Source organism: Leiobunum rupestre, chromosome 3 (assembly GCF_980474605.1).
Source record: "Leiobunum rupestre chromosome 3, qqLeiRupe1.1.hap1, whole genome shotgun sequence".
Classification (NCBI taxonomy): Eukaryota; Metazoa; Arthropoda; class Arachnida; order Opiliones; family Sclerosomatidae; genus Leiobunum; species Leiobunum rupestre.
Window position 1 is genome coordinate 68,627,097 of NC_143386.1, and position 22,309 is coordinate 68,649,405.

General features: G+C 36.0%; 1 protein-coding gene across 3 annotated transcripts in view; it reads right to left on the reverse strand.

Annotated features, from left to right (window-relative positions):
* LOC149954457 (diacylglycerol kinase delta) overlaps positions 1–22,309 on the reverse strand; it is a 147,449-nt gene that overhangs the window by 37,729 nt on the left and 87,411 nt on the right. For all 3 annotated transcript variants that reach the window (XM_090169073.1, XM_090169072.1, XM_090169074.1), the window contains exons 4-9: positions 13,698–13,778; positions 9,405–9,509; positions 4,149–4,278; positions 2,826–2,932; positions 2,634–2,762; positions 352–614 (exon numbers count right to left, since the gene is read on the reverse strand). In XM_090169073.1, coding sequence (XP_090025199.1) covers positions 352–614; positions 2,634–2,762; positions 2,826–2,932; positions 4,149–4,278; positions 9,405–9,509; positions 13,698–13,778 — 815 coding nt within the window. The remainder of the gene's footprint in view (positions 1–351; positions 615–2,633; positions 2,763–2,825; positions 2,933–4,148; positions 4,279–9,404; positions 9,510–13,697; positions 13,779–22,309) is intronic.

A 22,309-nucleotide genomic window follows, 5' to 3' on the forward strand; every position in this document is an offset into this window, starting at 1 on the left:
AAAATACGAAGGGGCCCCGGTTTGAACATGTCTTCCATGTCACCCGAAAACGTATAATTCTTGCAAATTTTCTTGTGGCTCGAAATTATTTAAGTATTAGGGCCCAGGCCCACTTGTCGGCAGTTTAAGGGTCAAAATCAAAATATAAATGGGCCCGGGTCTGCAGCATTTTTCCCACGTCACTCTCTGAAAACGTATAGTTATTTACAGAAATAATGGCACTCTTGCGTCCGTGAATTTATTTATCGCGGCCCTGGGCCCGCTGTTGGGGTGAAAGGGTCAAGGTGAAACATGGAAGGCTGCTAGGAACATCCCACCTGTACGTCTATTAAGAAAGCGACTGAGTCTTACCCTAGTTCGGGTCCCCCGTTCATGAGATCAAAAACCTGCGCCGGGTTCAGGAGTTGCTTGAACCTCCGGAGAAACTTGACACCTTGATTGTCGCCGGATTTGGAGTTGACGAAGACGAGCAGCGGAGAGCAGCCGACGGGCCGCAGGGCTTCCCAGGAGTCGTCGCTGCCCAGGCTGTGCAGGGCGGTCGGAGGCACCACGGACGTCCGGCACAGCCCCAGCGGGCAGTGCTCGGGGTACTGACACTTGCAAGTCGTATGCACCTGCGATTCAACAATTCATAGACTAGGATTTCGTGGGATCTACGGTGCCGTTATTTTGCCGAGCGAGTTTGTACCGTGCGGATCAAGAACTTATTTAGGCGAGGAAGAACTTGGAACTGCAACTAGATTATAGCTCCGGCGTGATGATGTTTCGCCTCCCCCCCCCGTTTAAGCTCCATTTTGATTTTTAGATCTATAACGCCATCTCTTGACCGGAATACGAAACATTCATTATTATTGTTATATTATTATTATTATATTATTACATTAAAATTATTAAATTAAAATATAATTATTTTTATATTATTATATTATAATTATTTTTATATTATTATATTATTATATTATAATTATTTTTATATTATTATATTATTATATTATAATTATTTTTATATTATTATATTATAATTATTTTTATATTATTATATTATAATTATTTTTATATTATTATATTATAATTATTGTTATATTATTATTGCTATATTATTTTATTTTTAAATTATTATTATATTATAACATTATTATTGTTATATTATAACATTATTATTGTTATATTATATTATAGTTATTGTTATATTATAATTATATTACATTATTATTATTATTATTTATTATACTATTATGATGATTTAATTTACAAATATTATATTAATGAATTATATAAATATATTACTTTTATAAATTAAAATTCTTTTTATTTCACATTAAGATTGTTTACGTTATATTTTGTAATAGCATATTAATTACATTTCATTCACATTATTTTGTTTTTATTTTATAAATATGTTATATTAATATTATAAAATAAAAGGTAGCTATTTTACATTTAAAATTATCGTTACAGGTTTTCCAAAAGTATATTTAGAAGTAGTTAGAAATTTTAGTATTTGTGAAAGTTGCCCTCATAAATACTTTCGATTTAGGTCAGCAGATGGCGACAACTTAAGCTTATAAAAATAAATGAAAAATGGACAGAACAACGTGGCTATGAAAACTGAGCTGGTTCCAAGTTTTCCCTTAGGTAAGCCGGTTCTTGTACAGATTAATCCATTTTAGTTGAGATCGAGTGTCATCGATATTGTCCATGCTAATACTACATTTTGAACTTTCGGACACGCTTATTATTAAATCGAAAGAAATTATTTAATAGGGGTCCTCAATTTTGTTGACGCTAAAAGCTATTACACTTCGATCTTATACTACACTTCGATCTTATACTACACTTCGATCTTATACTACACTTCGATCTTATACTACACTTCGATCTTATACTACACTTCGATCTTATACTACACTTTGATCTTATACTACACTTTGATCTTATACTACACTTTGATCTTATACTACACTTTGATCTTATACTACACTTTGATCTTATACTACACTTTGATCTTATACTACACTTTGATCTTATACTACACTTTGATCTTATACTACACTTCGATCTTATACTACACTTTGATCTTATACTACACTTCGATCTTATACTACACTTCGATCTTATACTACACTTCGATCTTATACTACACTTCGATCTTATACTACACTTCGATCTTATACTACACTTCGATTATTATTGTTATTATTATTGTTTCTCTAAATGTGCATTGCAAGTAAGCCTACGTTCGTACATTTCTACGAAGGAATCCATTCATCTACTTGGAATCCTTATCCCGCCGTATCGCGTTTGGTAAGATCACTCTTGACGGCTTTGACCCCGCCTACGAGAGACAAAATCCCCTTTGCGCACGCTCCCCTCTCGCGTTGTTGTTTGTTAAGTTAACATAGTGACGTCCAACAAACCGTTAGCCACATCGAGACGAAAATCTGCCGCGATAAGCATTCCAAGTAGAGCTATGGATTCCTGTTTTAATCAGGTGGCCGGAAAACAACTCGTAGGAGAATGGTGCCACGCGAGGCCTACCCTAACAAGGAAAACCCCTTGCACCAGTCGCTCGGCCAATAAAGGATAACGTGATTTGTTGAACACCAAAACGGCGAAATGGTGTTAGGACTCACCATAGCTCTGCACCAAAGGCACCTCCAATCTTGGAGCCTGAGCACGCTGCCGCAAGTCTTGTCGCAAACGGCGCACTTGGCACTCACGGGCAGATTCCCTTCCAGCCACTGGTGAGACATGATCAGGTTCTGCAACAAAAAAGCCAATTCAACGCGCGAACAAGAGGAGGAAGGAGAGCAAAGGACACTGACCCCGCTTTCGTCCTCGATGATATCCTTGCCGACGGAGGACAGCGTCGTCCATTTGCAGTTATTGCTCGCTTTGACCGCGCACCGTTTGTGAGCCTTGAATTTGCAAACTGACCAATAGACAGACACGGTTATTAGCGAAAGTAAGTTAGTAAAATTCATCTTAGAGACGAGTTATCAATCTCCTTATGTACCTTCGCAAGCTTCCGCTGGTTATTAAAAATACGTTTACCAAAATATCTAAATATTCCGACGCATTTCTATTACTACATTTTTCATCGACCCATAACCAACTTGAATTGTCGACGGTAGTTATACATCACGAATTATAAATAAATAAATATTTCAGAAACATATACTAACAAAAAACAGGACTTAATAGGGTATTTTAGAAAATTAATGGAGAAAATAGGATATGCGGGAAAATATAGGGTTTTGTAGATATTAAAGGACCACTATAGGTTCCCTGTAACAGTTAAGTGGGCTTTGGTCCTGGTAAAACAGGGGGTAATGAGGGCACACTAGAGAGCTGCATTTGAAGCGAAAACGTTACCACTTCCACCCATTCCCGTTGAAACAATACGCATTCCCATCCCATTTTCGAGCCATTCCCGTTCCACTTAACATACATAGCAAATTAATTGCGAACATAATATAGATAAATTTCCGAAACTGAAATGTACCTTTTCCAATCTCTAACCTAAAATAAGATGTTCCATTTGGTAATCGCCCATTCCGGCGGTATTTCCAAGCAGGGTTCGTACCAAATTTCCGGAATTAAATTCCCTGACATTTCCGGGTTTTCCCGGACCAAATTGCCAAATTTCCCCTGACCATTTTTGTAGAATAAATGAATGGTTTGAGGTAAAGGTCTTGAAAAATATTTTCACTCAAAAATTTATTTGACTGATTTTTCAGGGTCATTTTAAAATTCCCTTACTTTTTAGGACCATTTTCAAATTCCTTAACTTTTCCCTGACCTTTTGGAAACCTTTTAAAATTCCCCTGACTTTTCCCTGACCTTTTGGAGCCCATTTAAAATTCCCTGACTTTCCCCTGACCTTTTGTAAACATTTTCAAATTCCCCGACTTTTCCAGGTTATCCAGGTCGTTTACGAACCCAGCCAAGGTTAAGTTAAAAGGAACCACCTATGGACTGCATCCCAAGGTTACCGTGCTAAATGGTAATACACCTAGACTAGGTAGCTCTCTAGCGCACACATCCCCGGTTTGAAGAGAAAGTCGGCTTCGTGGGAAACTGGCTCGAGCCTGCGCAGGTACGCGTCCCATTTCGGCGCCCTTGACGGAGAGTTTGACCTCAATTACCTTCGCATGAAAGACCGTGAGATGTGACCCCGGAGAGGGCCTCCTTGCAGACGTTGCAGTACGTCGGCCTGGCGTGCGAGGCCACGTACCAATTGTGTTGACCTGACAGGAAGTCCGTGTGGTCTGCTCCCTACGTTGGAAAGATATTAGAAAGTAGCGAGAATCAATTATAATTCGGGAGTATGAGCGGACATTTTGAAATGGTTCCCGAAACCCGACGTCTTTTGACGCGATTGAAGCCCCCACTGGTGAAGGTTTCCATCCCCCCTTTCGTGCACATCCTCCACAAGCGTAAGTAAATACATAGAGCACGTAATACAAAATTTAATATAATACTATACGCGATAATTTCGTTCGCCTAATTGATAAGTATCAAGTAGGTCAACTGCTAAAAAACTCACTGTGTAAACTTTGGGGACTACAGAATTCATAGGGAGAGTGGTCTAATTGCAGGGTGGACAAAAACCGGTTTTTAAATATTTAAAAATCCAGTATCGTTAAATCTGGTTGTAACCGGTGGTTTAAGCCGGTTAAATCTACTAATAAAAGAATGCTCAAATTGCGCATTTACCTACTTTTATACCCTAACGTGACGGCGTATTTTCACGCGTAATGTGAATTTTAAGATCCCCTAATTGCTTATATCTAGCTCTCATTATAATAAGCATCGAAAGCTCTGCAGCCGCAAGCTCATATGATGGACTTATAAATGTAGATTAACGTCAAAATGCAAGTGATTAAATTTCAGTTTCATAACTTTAATTGCATTGTATTTTATTTTGATTTTAAATAACTTTTTTGTGTTTGGCAATTAATATTTTTTTAGAAAATTGATATTGGAAATGAAGTATACATTGAAAAAGCCAAATTAGCAACAACACGGAGGTCGTGTTCTACTGGAACCCTATTTGCAAGAGCTTTGCTCTTAATTTTGTTCAGTCAATAACTCCGTAAAATATCCAGCTAAGCCTCCTCTAGATGCAGGAAAAATTGACGCCATAATAGGTGTGTAATTTTGGATTTATTTGAAAATGGTCTTTATGTTTATAATATTGATAAAATTATGATTTCTTTAGGCTACACTTTGGGGAAATATCCTAGTTGTAAAAGAAGAGATATTATGTAATCGTTATCCAATAAAGTTAAAGAAATTAACTTTAATTTTCGTAAACAACTGTAATGTTTTTTAATTGATTAAAGATAATTTCCAGCATTATGTGTTTTTAATTAACGTGAAATTTTTATTCTTTCTATAGAAAACATTTGGGTTTTCTACAGAAACATTTGAGATTTTTTATGGACTATTAAACTTTTCTATAGAAAGAATCTTAATTTTTTATAGAAATTTATATTCTTTCTATAGAAAACATTTGGGTTTTCTACAGAAACATTTGGTATTATTTTATTGACAGTTAATGTTTTCTATAGAAAGCATCTTGTCATTTTATAGAAAATAAATATTCCTTCTATAAAAAAAATAATTTTCTATTAGAAATACCAAGTATTTCTGTAGAAAACCAATATATTTTCTAGAGAAAACCAATATAATTTCTATAGAAAAGCTATAGATAATCCTAGGTTTTTATATAAAATCGTAATGTTTTTTCCATAGACAATATATAGAAAATTCCGGAGAATATTCATAGAAAATTGACCCAAATTTCTATAGAATTTCTCTAGAATTTTTTTGTAAGGGATGTACTTACGACAAAAAGTGAAGGTTAAGTTTTAGTTTTTTCAATATTGCCAATTCATTTCTCAATATTTTTTTTTATAAAAAAGTGGTTTTAGCCAGGCTGGATTAAACCAGTCTGGCTGGTTCTAATGAGCATGAACTTAATAGGTTTTTAATAAGAACTATGGGTAAATGGTTATCGATTAAATTTATACTCCTTATAAATTATTATAATTTCTTAGATGCAATTATAGGTGGATTGTGACTATCATACGGAGTGTCAAAGGATTTTTTAAATTTCGGGTTTATTATACGTAATAAATAATTTTCGATTCGCGGGTCAATAAATATCTGAAACGCGCTTCGCGGGCAAAAGCGAGTCAGTGTCTGGTTCTGAATTTCACCGGGCTAATTTCTCCGGGGAAATCTACGCAGAATTCGGAAGCATCAAGTCGTATTGATTCATTTCTAGGCCAGCGATTACGCGGGTTGCGAGAATCTGAGCTTTTAAAACTCTACTTAAAGTTAATCAAGTACGTTGGATAGGGATCATTTGATATCTGGGAAAACCTTCCACCTCAAGTTTCACCGCCGATTTGCGGTTTCGATAATTCAGGGCCCCCACTCAACTCTTCAATTTTTTTATAGGAAAAATAGGATTATTTTCTTAAAATATAGGACTTTATAAGACTATTTTTACAAAATTATAGGATATGCTATTTAATTTACTAACTTTTTGCATTTAAAAACAAAATCTATATTGAGAGGAAGAAATCTTGGATTTTCACTTAAAAAATAGAAACTATTTAACCATTTTATCACAAAAATATACTAGTAGCTAACCATGTTAACAATAACAAATGAATAGACTAGAATGACTTTGTATAGGAATTTATCCTATAGCTAAATCTAGCAATTTAACTGAGTGGCTGGATTTGAAATGAGCAAAATATAAAAATTATAGGATTTTATAGGACTTTTGGGGGATTTTGCTAAAAATATAGGATGTTATAGGACATTTTTGAAAATATAGGATTTTATAGGAATTATAGGACCTCTGGGGTCCCTGCGATATCAGAAAAAAAGCAATTGGAATTGATAGAACTTTTCGCTAAAATCCGAGCATAAATATTTCCAATGAAAACTATTCGTAACCCCAACAATTCTGACTTTAGACCATCTCTCAAATTTCATGGAACCCTTGATAAAAACGAGTACAAAGTTTACATTTTCCTAAAAATAACGAGATTCAAATGACCCGTAACGATTTGAGGGGCAAAATTGATATTTTCGTCTGTAAATACCAAAATGTTTAAATTCAAATTCTGACTATTTTCTAATCTTTTTAAAAGATTTTTCCATAAATTTATATGGCCAAAATTTTTATTTTATATTTTACTTTCATTAGAAGTAAAAAAAATTAAATACATTTATATTTCAGTAAAAAGGTTATTGCAACGTTGAAAAAATTAGCCAAACTTTCAAGGAAATAAATGATAATCATAGAGTTTATCATAGATGTAGAATAAAATTAACTTTAAAAAGTGTAAAAATAAAATTTAATTCCCTGAATTTTCCCTGACTTTTTAGGACCATTTTTAAATTCCCTGGCTTTTCCCAGATAATCCTGTTTTCCCTGACATGCGGTAACTCTGTATTATAAAGCTTAAAAATTAATGTTTCAGAATGTTTAAATATAGTCATATTGTAGCGTATATGAATTTCTAATCGAGTCTGGTTTCGAGTATCAAAAATTTTTTTCATCGGGTAATATTTTATTGAGTCGGGTTGTCGAGTATTCGATTATTTCAAAATTTTCCTTGTTCGAGTAGTCAAGTAGTCGGAAAAACCCGTTCGGGTACTCGAGTAGTTAGAAAAATCTTTCGGGTACTTGATTAATCGACGAGTTCTATTCGGGTAGTCAAGTAATTAAGCAAAAATTTAAATATCCTACTAGTTACTTCTTAAATGGATGTTAAAAAATTAAAAATAATTAACAAAACGCTAGAGTATAGTACATTAACTCGGGCATTCACGGCAGAGATAATTCCGAGGTCTCTCAAATCCAAAATCAAAACGAAAACCAAAACGTAAAAACTTATATAAGAATCCAGCCAGCCAATCACTCAATGCCTTTGAAATTAAAATTCATTTGGATTTCTACTGGCTACGACAAAGGGATTATTGCCGAGTACCCGAATATTGTCGGCGGGAAAAAATTTGGTGAGTTTTACAGGTGGCTTAATCGAGTATTCGAGTACCCAATTAAGGCAAATTTCTGAAACTCGATAATCGACGAGTATTTAAAATTTTCTTATTCGAGTTCGAGTAGCTGACCTCAAAAATAGTCGATGCTGATCGAGTACTCGCACAGCCCTAATTTCAAAATATTGTCCAATTTCTTCATATATCCTTGAAGGTATCCACTAATGATGTGCACATTAAACACGTTCTATTATATTCTATACACATATGGTATATCTATGCAGAAATACATATGTTATGTAAAATGCCTTAAGTACCTAGATAAATATGATATATATACCGTAGCTATAATTCATTATACATAACATTTGTGCACATAAATGTGTATATGTTTTGCGAGATGTAGTTGAAATGGAGGGCGTCGTTCAACTGCAGGAGTTGGGCGAGTAAATCAATAGTGTCTGCTATTTGCTAAATCGTCGCTTCGTGCGTGTCCTCGCGAAGGGGAGGGTGGGGGCCATGCAAATGAACCTCCCAATTCATCATCCTACAACGAGTCGCGGGTGGTTGTGGTGGCATCATTATACGTTATTAATTTCGCTCTCTCTCCAATACGTGATCTTTGGAAAAGGAGCTTATTTTTTTAACATTATTTGTATTTTATTTCGCCGAATTTTTTAACTCGCGATTAAATTAAAAAATAATTTTTGAAAATTATAAAAAAAATCGGTTCTAAGTATTTTTGGTTTTTCAGTATTTTTTTTAAGAATTTGCGAGTTTTTGGTGAAAATAAAAACGATTAAATGTTTTGCAAATGTTAGTGGATTTAAGGTATTTTTGCCAATTTTTCGTTAAATTTAAAAATTAATAGAAATTATTGAGGTATTCTAAAAAATTCAATTGATATTTTCGTCGTATTGTTAACTTGTTTGTATTTGTAAATTTTTGTTAAATTCAAAAACCAAAAAATTATATAAATATTTAAAGATTTTAACGAATTCAAAATATTCCGGTTTTAAACAAATTGGGAACAATTTTGTTAAATTTAAAAACATTCTTTTTAATGTACAAAGTTTTCAGGCTGTATTTCTGTATATTTTATTTAAATTTCGGGATTTCAAGGGGTATTTGTTTATTTTTCGAGGCTTTTATGCTGACGTTATTTTTAAAATAGACAGGTTAAAACGTGTACGTGGAAACTTGTAGGTTTTACCTTCACGTTTTCGACGTAGTGGCTTAACAAGTCCCGTTGTTTTTTAAAAGGAAGTTGACACATTAAAAAAATGAAAATATTTTAAGGTGGATTTAGAATTTTTCAGCAAGTAGTTTTGTAAATGGCGACGTTTAGGAATGGAACTCTCGGGCGAGTGTCTTACCTCGTAGAAGTCTTTGCTGCTGACGCTCTTGAGGGCGGACATCCACTCCTCCATTTCCTTTCGGGTCTCGGCGCACAAGATCAGTCTCCGGAATGGCGTTATTAGCTGCAACCACGACATAGAATCAAACTTTGTGCCGAGAACACGCTCTCGCGCGCCTAGACCATAATCAGCGATGGGCGTTTTCACGGAGGAGCCGCTCCTCTCAAACATTCCTGGCGCTCATTTGGGAGGCGAAAATGCCGCTCATCTCAAGCGACCCTGGCGCTCACGCTCATTTGAGCTTCCCTTTTATGGCGCCCATTTGAGGGAACAAAGCTGTGCTTCTCTATTTTGGCGCTCATTTAAGAATCCAAAACGGCGCTTCTCTATTTTGGCGCTCATTTAAGAATCCAAAACGGCGCTTCTCTATTTTGGCGCTCATTTAAGAATCCAAAACGGCGCTTCTCTATTTTGGCGCTTATTTGAGTGTACAAAGCTGCGCTTCTCTATTTTGGCGCTCATTTGAGAGTTCAAACCGGCGTTTCTCTATCTTGGCGCTCACTTGATTATCCAAACCGGCGCTTCTCTATTTTGGCGCTCATTTAAGAATCCAAAATGGCGCTCCTATATTTTGGCGCTCATTTAAGAATCCAAAACGGCGCTCCTATATCTTGGCGCTCATTTAAAAATCCAAAACGGCGCTTCTCTATTTTGGCGCTCATTAAAGAGTCCTAACCAGCGTTTCTCTATTTTGGCGCTCATTTGAGAGTTCAAACCGGCGTTTCTCTATCTTGGCGCTCACTTGATTATCCAAACCGGCGCTTCTCTATTTTGGCGCTCATTTAAGAATACAAAATGGCGCTCCTATATTTTGGCGCTCATTTAAGAATCCAAAACGGCGCTCCTATATCTTGGGGCTCATTTAAGAATCCAAAACGGCGCTCCTATATCTTGGCGCTCATTTAAGAATCCAAAACGGCGCTCCTATATTTTGGCGCTCATTTAAAAATCCAAAACGGCGCTCCTATATCTTGGCGCTCATTTAAAAATCCAAAACGGCGCTTCTCTATTTTGGCGCTCATTAAAGAGTCCTAACCAGCGTTTCTCTATTTTGGCGCTCATTTGAGAGTTCAAACCTGCGTTTCTCTATCTTGGCGCTGACTTGATTATCCAAACCGGCGCTACTCTATTTTGGCGCTCATTTGAGAGTACAAACCGGAGCTTCTCTATTTTAGCGCTCATTTGAGGGTACAATGCTGTGCTTCTCTATTTTAGCGCTCATTTGAGGGTACAATGCTGTGCTTCTCTATTTTAGCGCTCATTTGAGGGTACAAACCGGAGCTACTCTATTTTAGCGCTCATTTGAGAGTACAAACCGGAGCTTCTCTATTTTAGCGCTCATTTGAGAGTACAAACCGGAGCTTCTCTATTTTAGCGCTCATTTGAGAGTACAAACCGGAGCTTCTCTATTTTAGCGCTCATTTGAGAGTACAAAACTGCGCTTCTCTATTTTGGCGCTCATTTTAGAGTTCAAACGGGCCATCAATATTTGAGTAACGTATTTAACGCTTTTCTCTTTTCAGACTATTATGAAACAAAATAAAAATAAATCGCTGCTCATTTTTTTACGCGGTCATCTGGGCGTGTAAATTCAGCGCTCGCCTAATTTCCAGACAATTTTCGAGCGAAATGAGGAGCCCTCCGAAATGAGCTGCGCGTTGCCCATCACCGGCTGCCATTGTGACAGCTCATTTTAGAGGTTAAAACGCTTTGGGAGAATGATTTGAGAAGACAATAAGCGTTACGCTGACAGCGAATACAGAGGTTCGGCGGACTGAGTTTCAACTTGAACGTTTTGGACACACTAATTTACTGGTCCCGGTTAGCACAACCAAAGGCAGGGATTTTTCGGTCTCAGTTGGAAATTAAGAGATCCTTCTGAATTCAATTTGAATGAAATATATTGCCTGACAGCGGTAAACAATTTTAATAATAAAATGTTCGAACTCAGTGACGTCATTATTTCGATCACCGTCATCCGTTATAACATCCGCTCCTTTATTATGTTGAAAATAATCTAATTCCAATTCCTTCATCAACGTAGATTTTTAAATACTGTAAATCCACAAATACAGGGTGTTTCCAAAGTTTATGAAATTTTTTAAGGATTTGTACGGGGTGAGTTGAGAAGTATGCCTGTTTTCCCCCATTTTCCTACGATGAGTGAAAAGAGCGCCAGAGAGCTTATAAGTGTGGTTTACTAGCCCCTGGAAGTAGGCGGCAACGAGCGCCAAACCCAGCAGCAGGGACTTTAAATACTGTTTAAGTTTACTTTTTTACGCTGGTTACCTCGATTTGTTTACAAAACCTTTCTTACCTATCACACGAACCCAAACCTTTATGTTCGCATTACTCCCGAGCATTAGACACACTTCGCCTACTCCTGGAGCAATTTGTGAACAAGCAAACTTTAGAGATCGGCCCCTCAACCAAAGTGATATTACATACGTTGGACTCTTGAGGTTCAAAGTATGAATTTCCAGAAGGAAACAAAAATTTTACATTCAAATTCCCTGTTTTCCTAACCATTTAAAAAGAATTTCCCCAAAGAAGGATTTTGTAAACAAATCGAGGCATAACCAGCGTAAAAAAGTAAACTTAAACAGTATTTAAAGTCCCTGCTGCTTGGTTTTGCGCTTGTTCCAGGGGCTAGTAGGCCACACTTTGAAGCTCTCTGGCGCTATTTTAACTCATCGTAGGAAAATGGGAAAAAACAGGCATACTTTTCAACTCACACCCTACAACTCCTTAACATTTTTGCATCACCTTTTGAAACACCCTGTATTTAGGAGTTAATCAACAATCTTATCTAAAATTTAATCTGATTCATGATCCCAAGTAACCGATCTGAACATCTGCGCAGATTCATTAAGACGAGCAGTTTTCTGTGGTTAGCAAATTGAAATTAAGAGTAATTAAAATAATTAATTTAATCGGTAGAAACTTAAAATCGATAGCTGTGAAGCATCTGAAATCTGCATATCTTCTAACTTTCAGTTTTAAATAAATTCAGATTAGTTACAGTTTAAAACTATCTGGTTTGATAATATTAATGCGTATAATCTGACTATAGGCTGTAAGCACTAGCAAGTACTTTGAACGAACATCTCTCTGCGAGTTAATAAAATAAATAATCCAGTTGAATCTTTAAATTTTAACTATTTATTTCGAATTATATTTCTCGATATTATAACTATATTTTCTTAATTTAGACATTTTGAAATATCCTATCGGAATCCAGGCCAACAACTTGTTTACAGCGAGGGGCTGATCACTTGGCGTAATCGGTGTACAAGCCTGTAGCTTTGACTGTACTAAAATGATTACGTAACTGATTACAGATGTAGCACTACCAAAGGCTGTACTCATTTTTGTACTCCTGTAATCGGTGTACAGATTTTTAGGAAGTGGTTAGCCCCTCGGTTTACAGAATATTCTTTTAGGTTTTTTTCTTCATAGCAGAGCTTTTGGCTGCACTTAGATACACTTCGAGAGAGACAATTTCTGTGAATAACCCATTCTATAGTTCCTGAACGAATTTATTTGTCTTGTAAAAAGGTAACTAAAAACCGATAACAGTTGCATGATCTGACGCAAGGAAATAAATATGATAAATCAGTTAACATATTATCTGTAGTTACGCCCAGATATTATCCAATTAGTTGAATACGGGTCAAATAGCAAACCAGATAGTTTAAACCGGAAACTAATCTCAATAAATTGTACACCGACAAACAGAAACTGAACAGATTTCAAATCCATACCTCTACTTGGAATGGTTATCGCGGCTGATTTTCATCTCGATGGGGCTGACGGTTTTTGTTAACTTAACAAACAACAACGTAGGCGGGGCCGAGGGCGGGGCCAAAGCCGTCAGAGTGATCTTACCATACGCGATACGCCAGGATAAGCGCTCCAAGTAGAGGTATGGATTTATGCTCAGAGTTATAGATTTTCAGATCAGTTAAATATCCTTAAAATTTCTAATTAGTTTATTTCGATGTGCTTAAATGTTATTAAATTAATACTAAACGTATAACTCAGATAACATCGGCTAACTTAATATGGTCCGATGAATTTTAGTAGATCCGTTCAGATTGGTTAAGAGGGCCATGAATCAGATTGGAATGGGGAATAGAATTAACCGTATATGACTGATTATCTTTAGTTGGTCGTTGCTAACACTTAAAGTTTAAAATTATGAATGTTACTAAACATATTTCATTTTTAATGGAAAGTTTCATGAATTACCTGAAAGCTGTGATTGATATTCTTGGGACTACATTCCGCTAAACTGAGGTCAGTGAGATCAACTTCTTCAAAAATCACAGACTGAAAACAGAAAAAAAAACCATAATAATACAGTCAAACCACTATTATTTTACCGGAATATAGGACAATAGAAGATTAACATTTTTCAAACACAGGATTTAAGGGGCAAATTTAAGCTTTATGTAAACAATGAAGCTTCAAAAGTTAAGAAATTGACATCATTTTTAAGATAAATTATATGACGATATTTTTTCTTCATTTATTTCTCGCTAGATGGCAATAGTTTTCGGTCGCGAATTCTGTCGCGAAATTAGTAGATATTTCGGAAAAATACTCAAACGTATAGGACTTAATGGGAGATTTCCGTAAGTTAAAGGATAATATACGATAAGATATTTTAGGAACTCTATAACCGCTGGAAAACCCCTTTAACACCCCGTTCTTGTAGGCACAATTTAAAATTTTATCATGATTTAATAATCATTTGATTGATCCGCGTCTCACGTTTGATAATATTTTATGGAAATTTTATAAATAACATCAAATAAAAGTTTATTTAGAATAATAAAGTTTGCTAAATTACGAAACCTTACAACGGTTTTCTGACGCCGAAAATTGAAATTCCTTAGAGGAAAGATTTGATTATGTTTTTTCAATTTAAAATACAAGAAAAATAAAGTGCAAATCTTTTATAAGATTATTTCGGAGAAATATACTAACTCAAGCTTATAAACCTTTATAGGACATTTCAAGGATTTACATAATATTATAGCACAGGTTAAAAAACAGGACTTTATAAGAATTACAAGACCGCTTGTCTGCCTGTATTCCGTAATTTAGTACGCATCGCCGCCGATAGATGGCAGACGTCGTGCGGACGAGGCGCCTTTCCATTTTGAGTTGCTGGGAGGTGTTGCCACTTACAAGTGTTAGAAGCACTTTCCAAAAGCGTATCGTCAGCTTTTACTTTTATTTATAGACCTTGGGAGGAATTATAGCCTAGTAACATGATCTCCTACTTCAGATCCTCTCTCAAAACGGAAACCCGACACTTTCCAAACTGAATGGGCCTCATCTATTATCAAAAGCGACATGAGACCCAAAAGTGTGTCAGTGCGGTATAACGTTTTATGAGACCTTGTCGCGAAGTAAAAAGGGGGAGTGAAAGAGGGGGTTGAAAATACGTCATCAAAATTGGAAATTTCCTCCACTCCAGCGCCGCCGAGTGAGGCGTTATAGAACGTATGTCTTCGGGAGAATAAATCGAAGAGATAAAATCGCGCCAGACCATAGACTAAATATACAATTGCTAGTACTATTCGCTACTAGTAGGTTATGTAGTCTGTTGTGAGACTAGCTCTCAGTAAATATTTTAACGGGCGCAAAGGTAGAGTTGACACACTTTTATCAATATACACACTTTCTTCTATTATTCGAGAAACCGTGTAAATTTAGTTACGGATTTGTTCACTAAAGAAGGTCTGAATTAACATTTGTTTTTCAGTTTCAAAAGGGGATGCGCAGTTCAAAACCCACCCGAAATGAAATCGTTGATACGCCCTTGAAATAGATGATCAATCTCATTTCTCAGTCTGACTAATTAAAAATCACAAATTCTTTACAAAGAAATAAACATTTAGAGCGAAGCCCAGGGCCGTCTTAAGGCATGGGCTACAGCCCAGGGCCCCAGCCAGTTTTGGTGCCTCGGAAAGGCCAGACAACCAGCCTCTACTCTAGGGGTGAGGGTTTAGTTGGTTAAATATTATTCATGCTCAATTAATATTTTGTATCTTTTAGTTACGTCTGAAGTATTTTGACCTAACAGCGAGTCACTGTCAGTAAAGATCTTATTTTCCGTAGGCCTATGTTATACTTTTGTGTAGTTGAACTTAGACAACGGACATACAAAGGCTGACCGTTGGGGATCGCAAAGGTCTTAAGAAATAATTTAGCCCAGGGCCCCAAAAGGTCTTAAGACGGGCCTGGCGAAGCCCTTTAGAGAACGTATAATAATAACACTTTTATTTAATACTAGATGGCGATAATTAAAAATTCTTAACACTTACTTGATAAATACAACTCGAAAAAATTTAAAAATTTCGTGGTTTTTAGCTAATTAAAATTTTATTCTTTTCAGTCTGGTGGCGCCATCTGGTAAGAATGCGGGTGTTTAAAATTATACCTCTAATGGCGTTAAACGTGAAAGGATCTTCTCCCTGGACAATTAATGGATTTGAATTCGACGAAGAGAGGGTGTCCGCGGGCGATGGTGGCGCCAAAGCGGAATAAATAATGGAGACTAACTGCCGGTAACCCAATTCAAATAAATGGAACATTATTTGGCGAAGCTTCGAGGAACGCTAACAAGCCGAACCTCCCGTGTAGACACAAGCCAGTTGACGGAATTTGAGTGGCCCGCAGTTTGGCCAGCCAGGCCCGGACGGAATCAACGCGCGCGAAAGTAACTTACATCCCTCTTAGGAGAGAAGTCGATCTATTTTCGTACACTGCTAATGTTGTTTGTTTGTTGCTTTTCCAAAATACTTTTCAGATAGCGTTAGAAGAAATAAATTAGAGCTCTGCGTAACAGATTAATTAACTGACAAAATTTCGATTAATCGTAAATATTTTGGTTAACTGTTTATTTAAGGATATTATCCGTGGATAAACAACGATTTAACATGCAAAAAATAATTTATATTTTCGGATAATTGTAGGTTATGGATAAAAATCATTGAGTTGGGAATAAATAGAGGTACAACTAAATCTGGCTGGCGCGGGACCAATTTCGTTCAATAAGGAGACTTTATCAACTTTATCGTTCTACCGTGGCGGCATCTGTCTCTAGTGGTGGCAACTATATTGCAATTGATTTTTTCTCGCGAATCTGACGCGAAATTGAAATGTATGATTTTCTCGTAACAAACACACCTTTGAAGTTGTTTAAAATAATTTTATTCTGTCAACACGATCCTTTTTAACTCAAGTTACGGTGAGTTAGCTAATAATTGTTTATTTTTAGCCATATAACTTTACAAAATATAGATGGCGCTACCGCCTAATTATAAAGATGAATTTTGTACAGTCTTATCAGAACAGGTCCCGCGTAACCATGGCAACAGAAATCGTAATTGTAATTCTAGCAGTATTATTCCCAATTCAATGATAAAAATAAAGTAAGTGGTTAATTTTTATCCAAACGCCGAGCTCTAAAATAAATCGTACTGCGACTATAAATATCTATTAAAGAGGATAAATATAAGTAGATAAGCAGTAAACGAAAACAGTCTGTGCTCCTGAAAGCTACGTTAGCCCTCCTATACGCGTGATTAAATATCAGGACATATTTCAAATTCTACATCGTTAATCGAAGCAATTATGTATTCATTTCAAAACAGGGAGGATGCTTTCGCCGAGACGATCAGCGGGAGCCGTGGCCTAGTGGCTGAGTGGTTAACGCTTTCGCCTCGCCACAAGAGAAGCCGGGTTCGATCCCAGCTTGTGGCACTAGGTGAAAACTCAGAACTATACTCCATCCGCGTTAAGTTTGCAAGTTTTCCCCCGAGCTATTCGGCTTCCAATTTCCATTAAATTTTTAGAGGTTAACGGTAATAGTGAGTGTAGGGAGCTGTTGGTTCGCGTGGCATGAAGGGCTTGCCACCACCCTCCTACGCATTGTAACCGGCCACATGTGTCGCTAAACAACTTGGGCCTAAGGTGGTACCTTCTCTGTAAGTACAAAGAAATATATTTTTGGTCGAAGTAATACCGGCAATAAATGTAAAAAACTGGTCTAAAACATTGTTATTTTCAGTGTTTTCTCACAATATTTCTATGATTTCGAATGATATCTGGATCATTCCATGACCGATATATAAATGAAAGTTTACGTTATATATTTTCACTGACAAATTCAAATTTCAAGTCTCAATTCCACTTAAAATCGAGAATGAAATTTAACTTATTAAATCTAGCAAATTCAACAACTTATATCTAGAGAACTTTTAAAAAAAATCCAATGAAAATATTTTCGATTAAGAAAATTGTCGGAAAAATATCTCGTAGTGCAGACAGCCTCCAGCTAGTATTTTCGTAGCTTAGACGGAAACTTATCTCGTCAAGGTCCGTAATTTACTCCTGATAAGAAGTCGCATCCTAGTCTCGGCGGACACTTAGGTAAATGAATCGGAAACGAGGTCGGGTGGAGCCACCAAGTGATGACGAGGAATTGGCGACCACCGATAGATGGCGCCAGGGCCCTGCGGCCGCTACTCGATGTTTTCCAATCTGCCAATCTTGGCCAATATTATTCTCGCAGGCAGCTCGCCAGATAAGCGAAAGGCGGCCAAATGTCTTCGAGCGTCGACAATATTCGGCCATCGCCGAGTCCACTTCCGGAAGAAACTCCTATCTTTTTCTGACGAAATTGTGGAAATGCCGACGACCAAAATATTCGGATCAATAAATGGGTTTCTAAAGTGAAACGAGTGGGTTTGGAGGTATATCATTTTCGGGAGTAGAAAGTAGGACCAACAATTACTTATGTATACTTAGTTATTTTCCTGGAAAATATTTTTAGCTTTGCTTCCAACAGAATGCATCTAGGAACCACAAACACAAGGAGAAGGCAGCTAGTCTTTAAACACGCTAACGCAGAGTTGTGTACAAATTTCATTGAACGAACCTTTACGCTGAGCGTTTTACGGGCGGGGGGAAGACAATTTCCGAATTTTCCCTTTCCGACGGCAGCAGGCGCTAAAGCGTCTAGCCAATGAAAAATGTACGAATACAAATGCACGACTTTTGACGGGTTGCGTTCTCGTTGTGTTGGGTGTTGTGTTTGTTGCTCCTAGCTGGCATAAGTCTTTAATTGTGTTTTATTAAACTTGTTAAAACAGGGTGGCCACAGTTTTTCACATTCAAATTCCCTGACTTTATCAGGTTTACCCTGACCATCTCCGGAGATTTTCCCTGACTTATTTTGTGATAAGATTTTGTATTTTTAAATCTGTATTTAGTAAACGTTTCCTATTTGTAACCGAAATTTAATTCCCTGACTTTTCTCTGATTTTTATACCCATATTCAAATTCATTGACTTTTCCCTGATTTTTATTCCCATATTCAAATTACCTGACTTTTCCCTGACTTTTATTCCCATATTCAAATTCCCTGACTTTTAAAGCTATTCCAGGTTTTCCAGGTACCGTGGCAACCCTGTAAAAAGTTCCACGAGCGTCTTGATATTTTACTGTAAATGAGCTCGAGCTTTTTTTTCTAACAAATGTGATTTTCTTAAATAAATAAAATACCCTCGATCAAGCTCTAATTAAACTTATAATTTGTTTTGCATTCTTTTCATGTATTTGAAACTAACGAGGTAATTTAGGCCAACACAAATATATTTCAATTGATTCTTTTCAAGCAATTAGTTTGAAGATTCAAATGCGAAAATGCAGTGTTAAGCACATGCTTATTTCACGCTAAAGTATCAACAGGTATAGGTATCAATAATTTCCTATGACTAGAATTTTGACCTATTCTCCACCGTAAATTTTGTTATTTATTTTTGCAGACGATTTTTTCAACTGTTGCCTCTGTTTTGGTGCCGAGGAAACCTCGTTCTGAAAAGACCTAACAAAATCCTTTTGAACCGCTGCACTTGTACCGTATATTTGAAATTGCTGCCTCGCCCGTAGTCAAAAGCGTTTACCCACTTCCTGCCGATTTTTCGGAGGTCACTAGCTTCGTTACAAAACCATGAGTCGGAAAACTCTAAATTCGATATTACCTTTGCCGTTACCATCGTTTCAACAATGAAACCCAGCTCACTCACAAGGAGACTTAGTCACCCGAGGTGTTACACACCGATGTTCTTCAAACTCGGGGCATTTTTAGACCTTCATGTAACTTGAAAAATCCTTAAGGGATTTTAATCAATGGGCAACGGTTTGCCATGGCAACGAAAAATGTTTTTGACAACTTGAAATGGAAATAACCATTGAAAATAACATGGGATTTTGACCGATTCCAAGGGTCCCCCTGTGAAACATTTTACAAAATTGAAAAAAAAATTAAAATACCAAAATTATAAAAAAATTTTATAAAAATTGACAAAATTGGTCACAATTTTTTTATTTTTTTCACAGGTAAATCGGTCAAAATCCCATGTTACTTTATGTTGTCAAAAACATTTTTCGTTGCCATGGCAAAACCGTTGCCCATTGATTAAAATCCCTTTTGGATTTTTACCTCTCCGAGGGGACAAAGTCCCCTAGGAGGGGTTATACAATCACCGTGTCTGTCTGACTGTCTGTCTATCTGTCTGTCTGTGGGTATGTCTGTGGGTCTGTCTGTCAGGCCTGCGAACGCGTTCACATTTTCGGGGCAAAGGGTAATCATTGCGTAAGCAGTTTCTCGAAATTTCTGCGTTCGCAGTTCCTCGAACGGATTGATTTGCGGTTTGGTTTGGTTGGTCTTTTTTCGTCAACGCTCACCGGATATTTCGTTATTGTTATGTTGCAGGTCGTGAATGTTGAGTTCGTGTTGTGACTGTTGTGGGTGTTGAGTTTGTGTTATGATGGTTATGGATGTTGAGTTCATGTTATGACGGTTGTGAGTGTTGAGTTTGTTGTGTTTGTATGGGCGTTTTCTCTCCAACTTCTTCTTTATGACTTTGGGACGGACCGAGTGCTGAGTGTAATGCTACCTCTCAACGTCCAATGGCAGGGTTTCCACCAGTTATACACGGTATTCGTCTTAGTATCAATTTGCGATTTTTTGGCGCCGGCCGGGAATCGAACCCGGGTCTGCCTCGTGCTCTAACCACTCAGACACCAACGCTTGTTAATTTACGGTGTTTTTCCAAAAAACAGCTTTGACGAATGTCCTTTACAAGGTTATAACGTTAGGTACTATAATTTTTCTACATCATTTTAAATATTTATAAATTAAATTAATCTTATATTTAATTAAATAATTATAAATGATATTAATCTTAAATTTAATAAAATATTTATAAATTATATTAATCTTATATTTAATTAAATATTTATAAATGATATTAATCTTATATTTAATTAAATATTTATAGATTATATTAATCTTATATTTCATTAAATATTTATAGATTATATTAATCTTATATTTAATTAAATATTTATAGATTATATTAATCTTATATTTAATTAAATATTTATAGATTATATTAATCTTATATTTAATTAAATATTTATAGATTATATTAATCTTATATTTAATTAAATATTTATAGATTATATTAATCTTATATTTAATTAAATATTTTAGTATTTTAATGTAAAATTTGATCGCGATCAGGAATTGAACTCGGGTCGCATTGTTACCATGCGGATAGTTCACCGCCGAGCCATTGACTTCCTTAGGGAAAATATTCAAGTAAAGGAACAATTATGATTATGAACTAAACGGATTAATACAATATCTGTATATATTATTTATTCCCGCGGAAACTATATCAAAGTAATAATATAGCGCCACCGTGTGGAGAACTATCAATCAAACCGGGTAAAAAATATTATCTCTTCAATTTTTCGAACTTTAGTCAAATCTTGACGGGTCTAAAAAACGCCAAATAAACGTATATAAAGCCGTTGCCGTCAATAAAGAAGATTTAGTCTTTCTTAGTTCTTGGCTGTCAGACGAACTACTACAGGACGGGGTCCTGGTGTCGGTCAAAAGTTATGAGGTAACTTTGCGGTTTAATTAGTATGTTCGGTCTTCGCTCAAGAAAAGAGTTAAATCGTGTTTCGCGTTTGGAACGTGAGTGAATAGACTTAAGTGTATGAACAGTGCGTGTTTAAGACTGAAAGTGTTAAAGTAATTGTGAACTAACTCAAGTCAGCTGTAAGATTAAATTGATTGTTTTTATTGTTTGAATTGGAATAACCTAATTATACCCTTGAAATTATCAACTCAACCTGTGAGGCTAATTAAGTAGATTGGAAGTAATTAGTAGCGAACAGCTCTCAGCTGTTAATTAAGACAAGAGTTTATAGTAAGGTAGTTACAAATCTAGTCTTAGACACTTGAGTACCAGTTCTGTACAATTACGTAGGAGGGTAATATATTGTTGGGTTATTGATGAAAGTTAAATCTAGAACGTTCCATAGACTGTTCTGAATAAAAATAAACATTTATAATTTTGCATAATTCTGTTTGCCATTTTATTTTCTAATCACTCACCCACAACATTAAAGTTCTTGCAATCCCGAATAAACTAAATTTTCGATATAACGGCGACGGAAAATTATTATCCTAAATTTATTGCGCGGCCTTAGGGAATATTCTTTTAACAAAATTTCGATAACTATCGTTTAATTAAAATCGGCCCCATCCCGTTAAAATTATAAACCAAAAAGCGAACGGTCGTTATAATACCCTCTGTAGATATTTCTTTCATTAAAATTTGCTTTGTATTATATTCAACTGACAAACTTGTACCGTAAAAAGGGTTTAATTCAATTGTGCATTGTTATAGTACGTCTAACTCACTGTGGTAACTACTTAACTTATGATATTCTGAATAAATTAAAATTGGTCGTTTCGTCTCAAT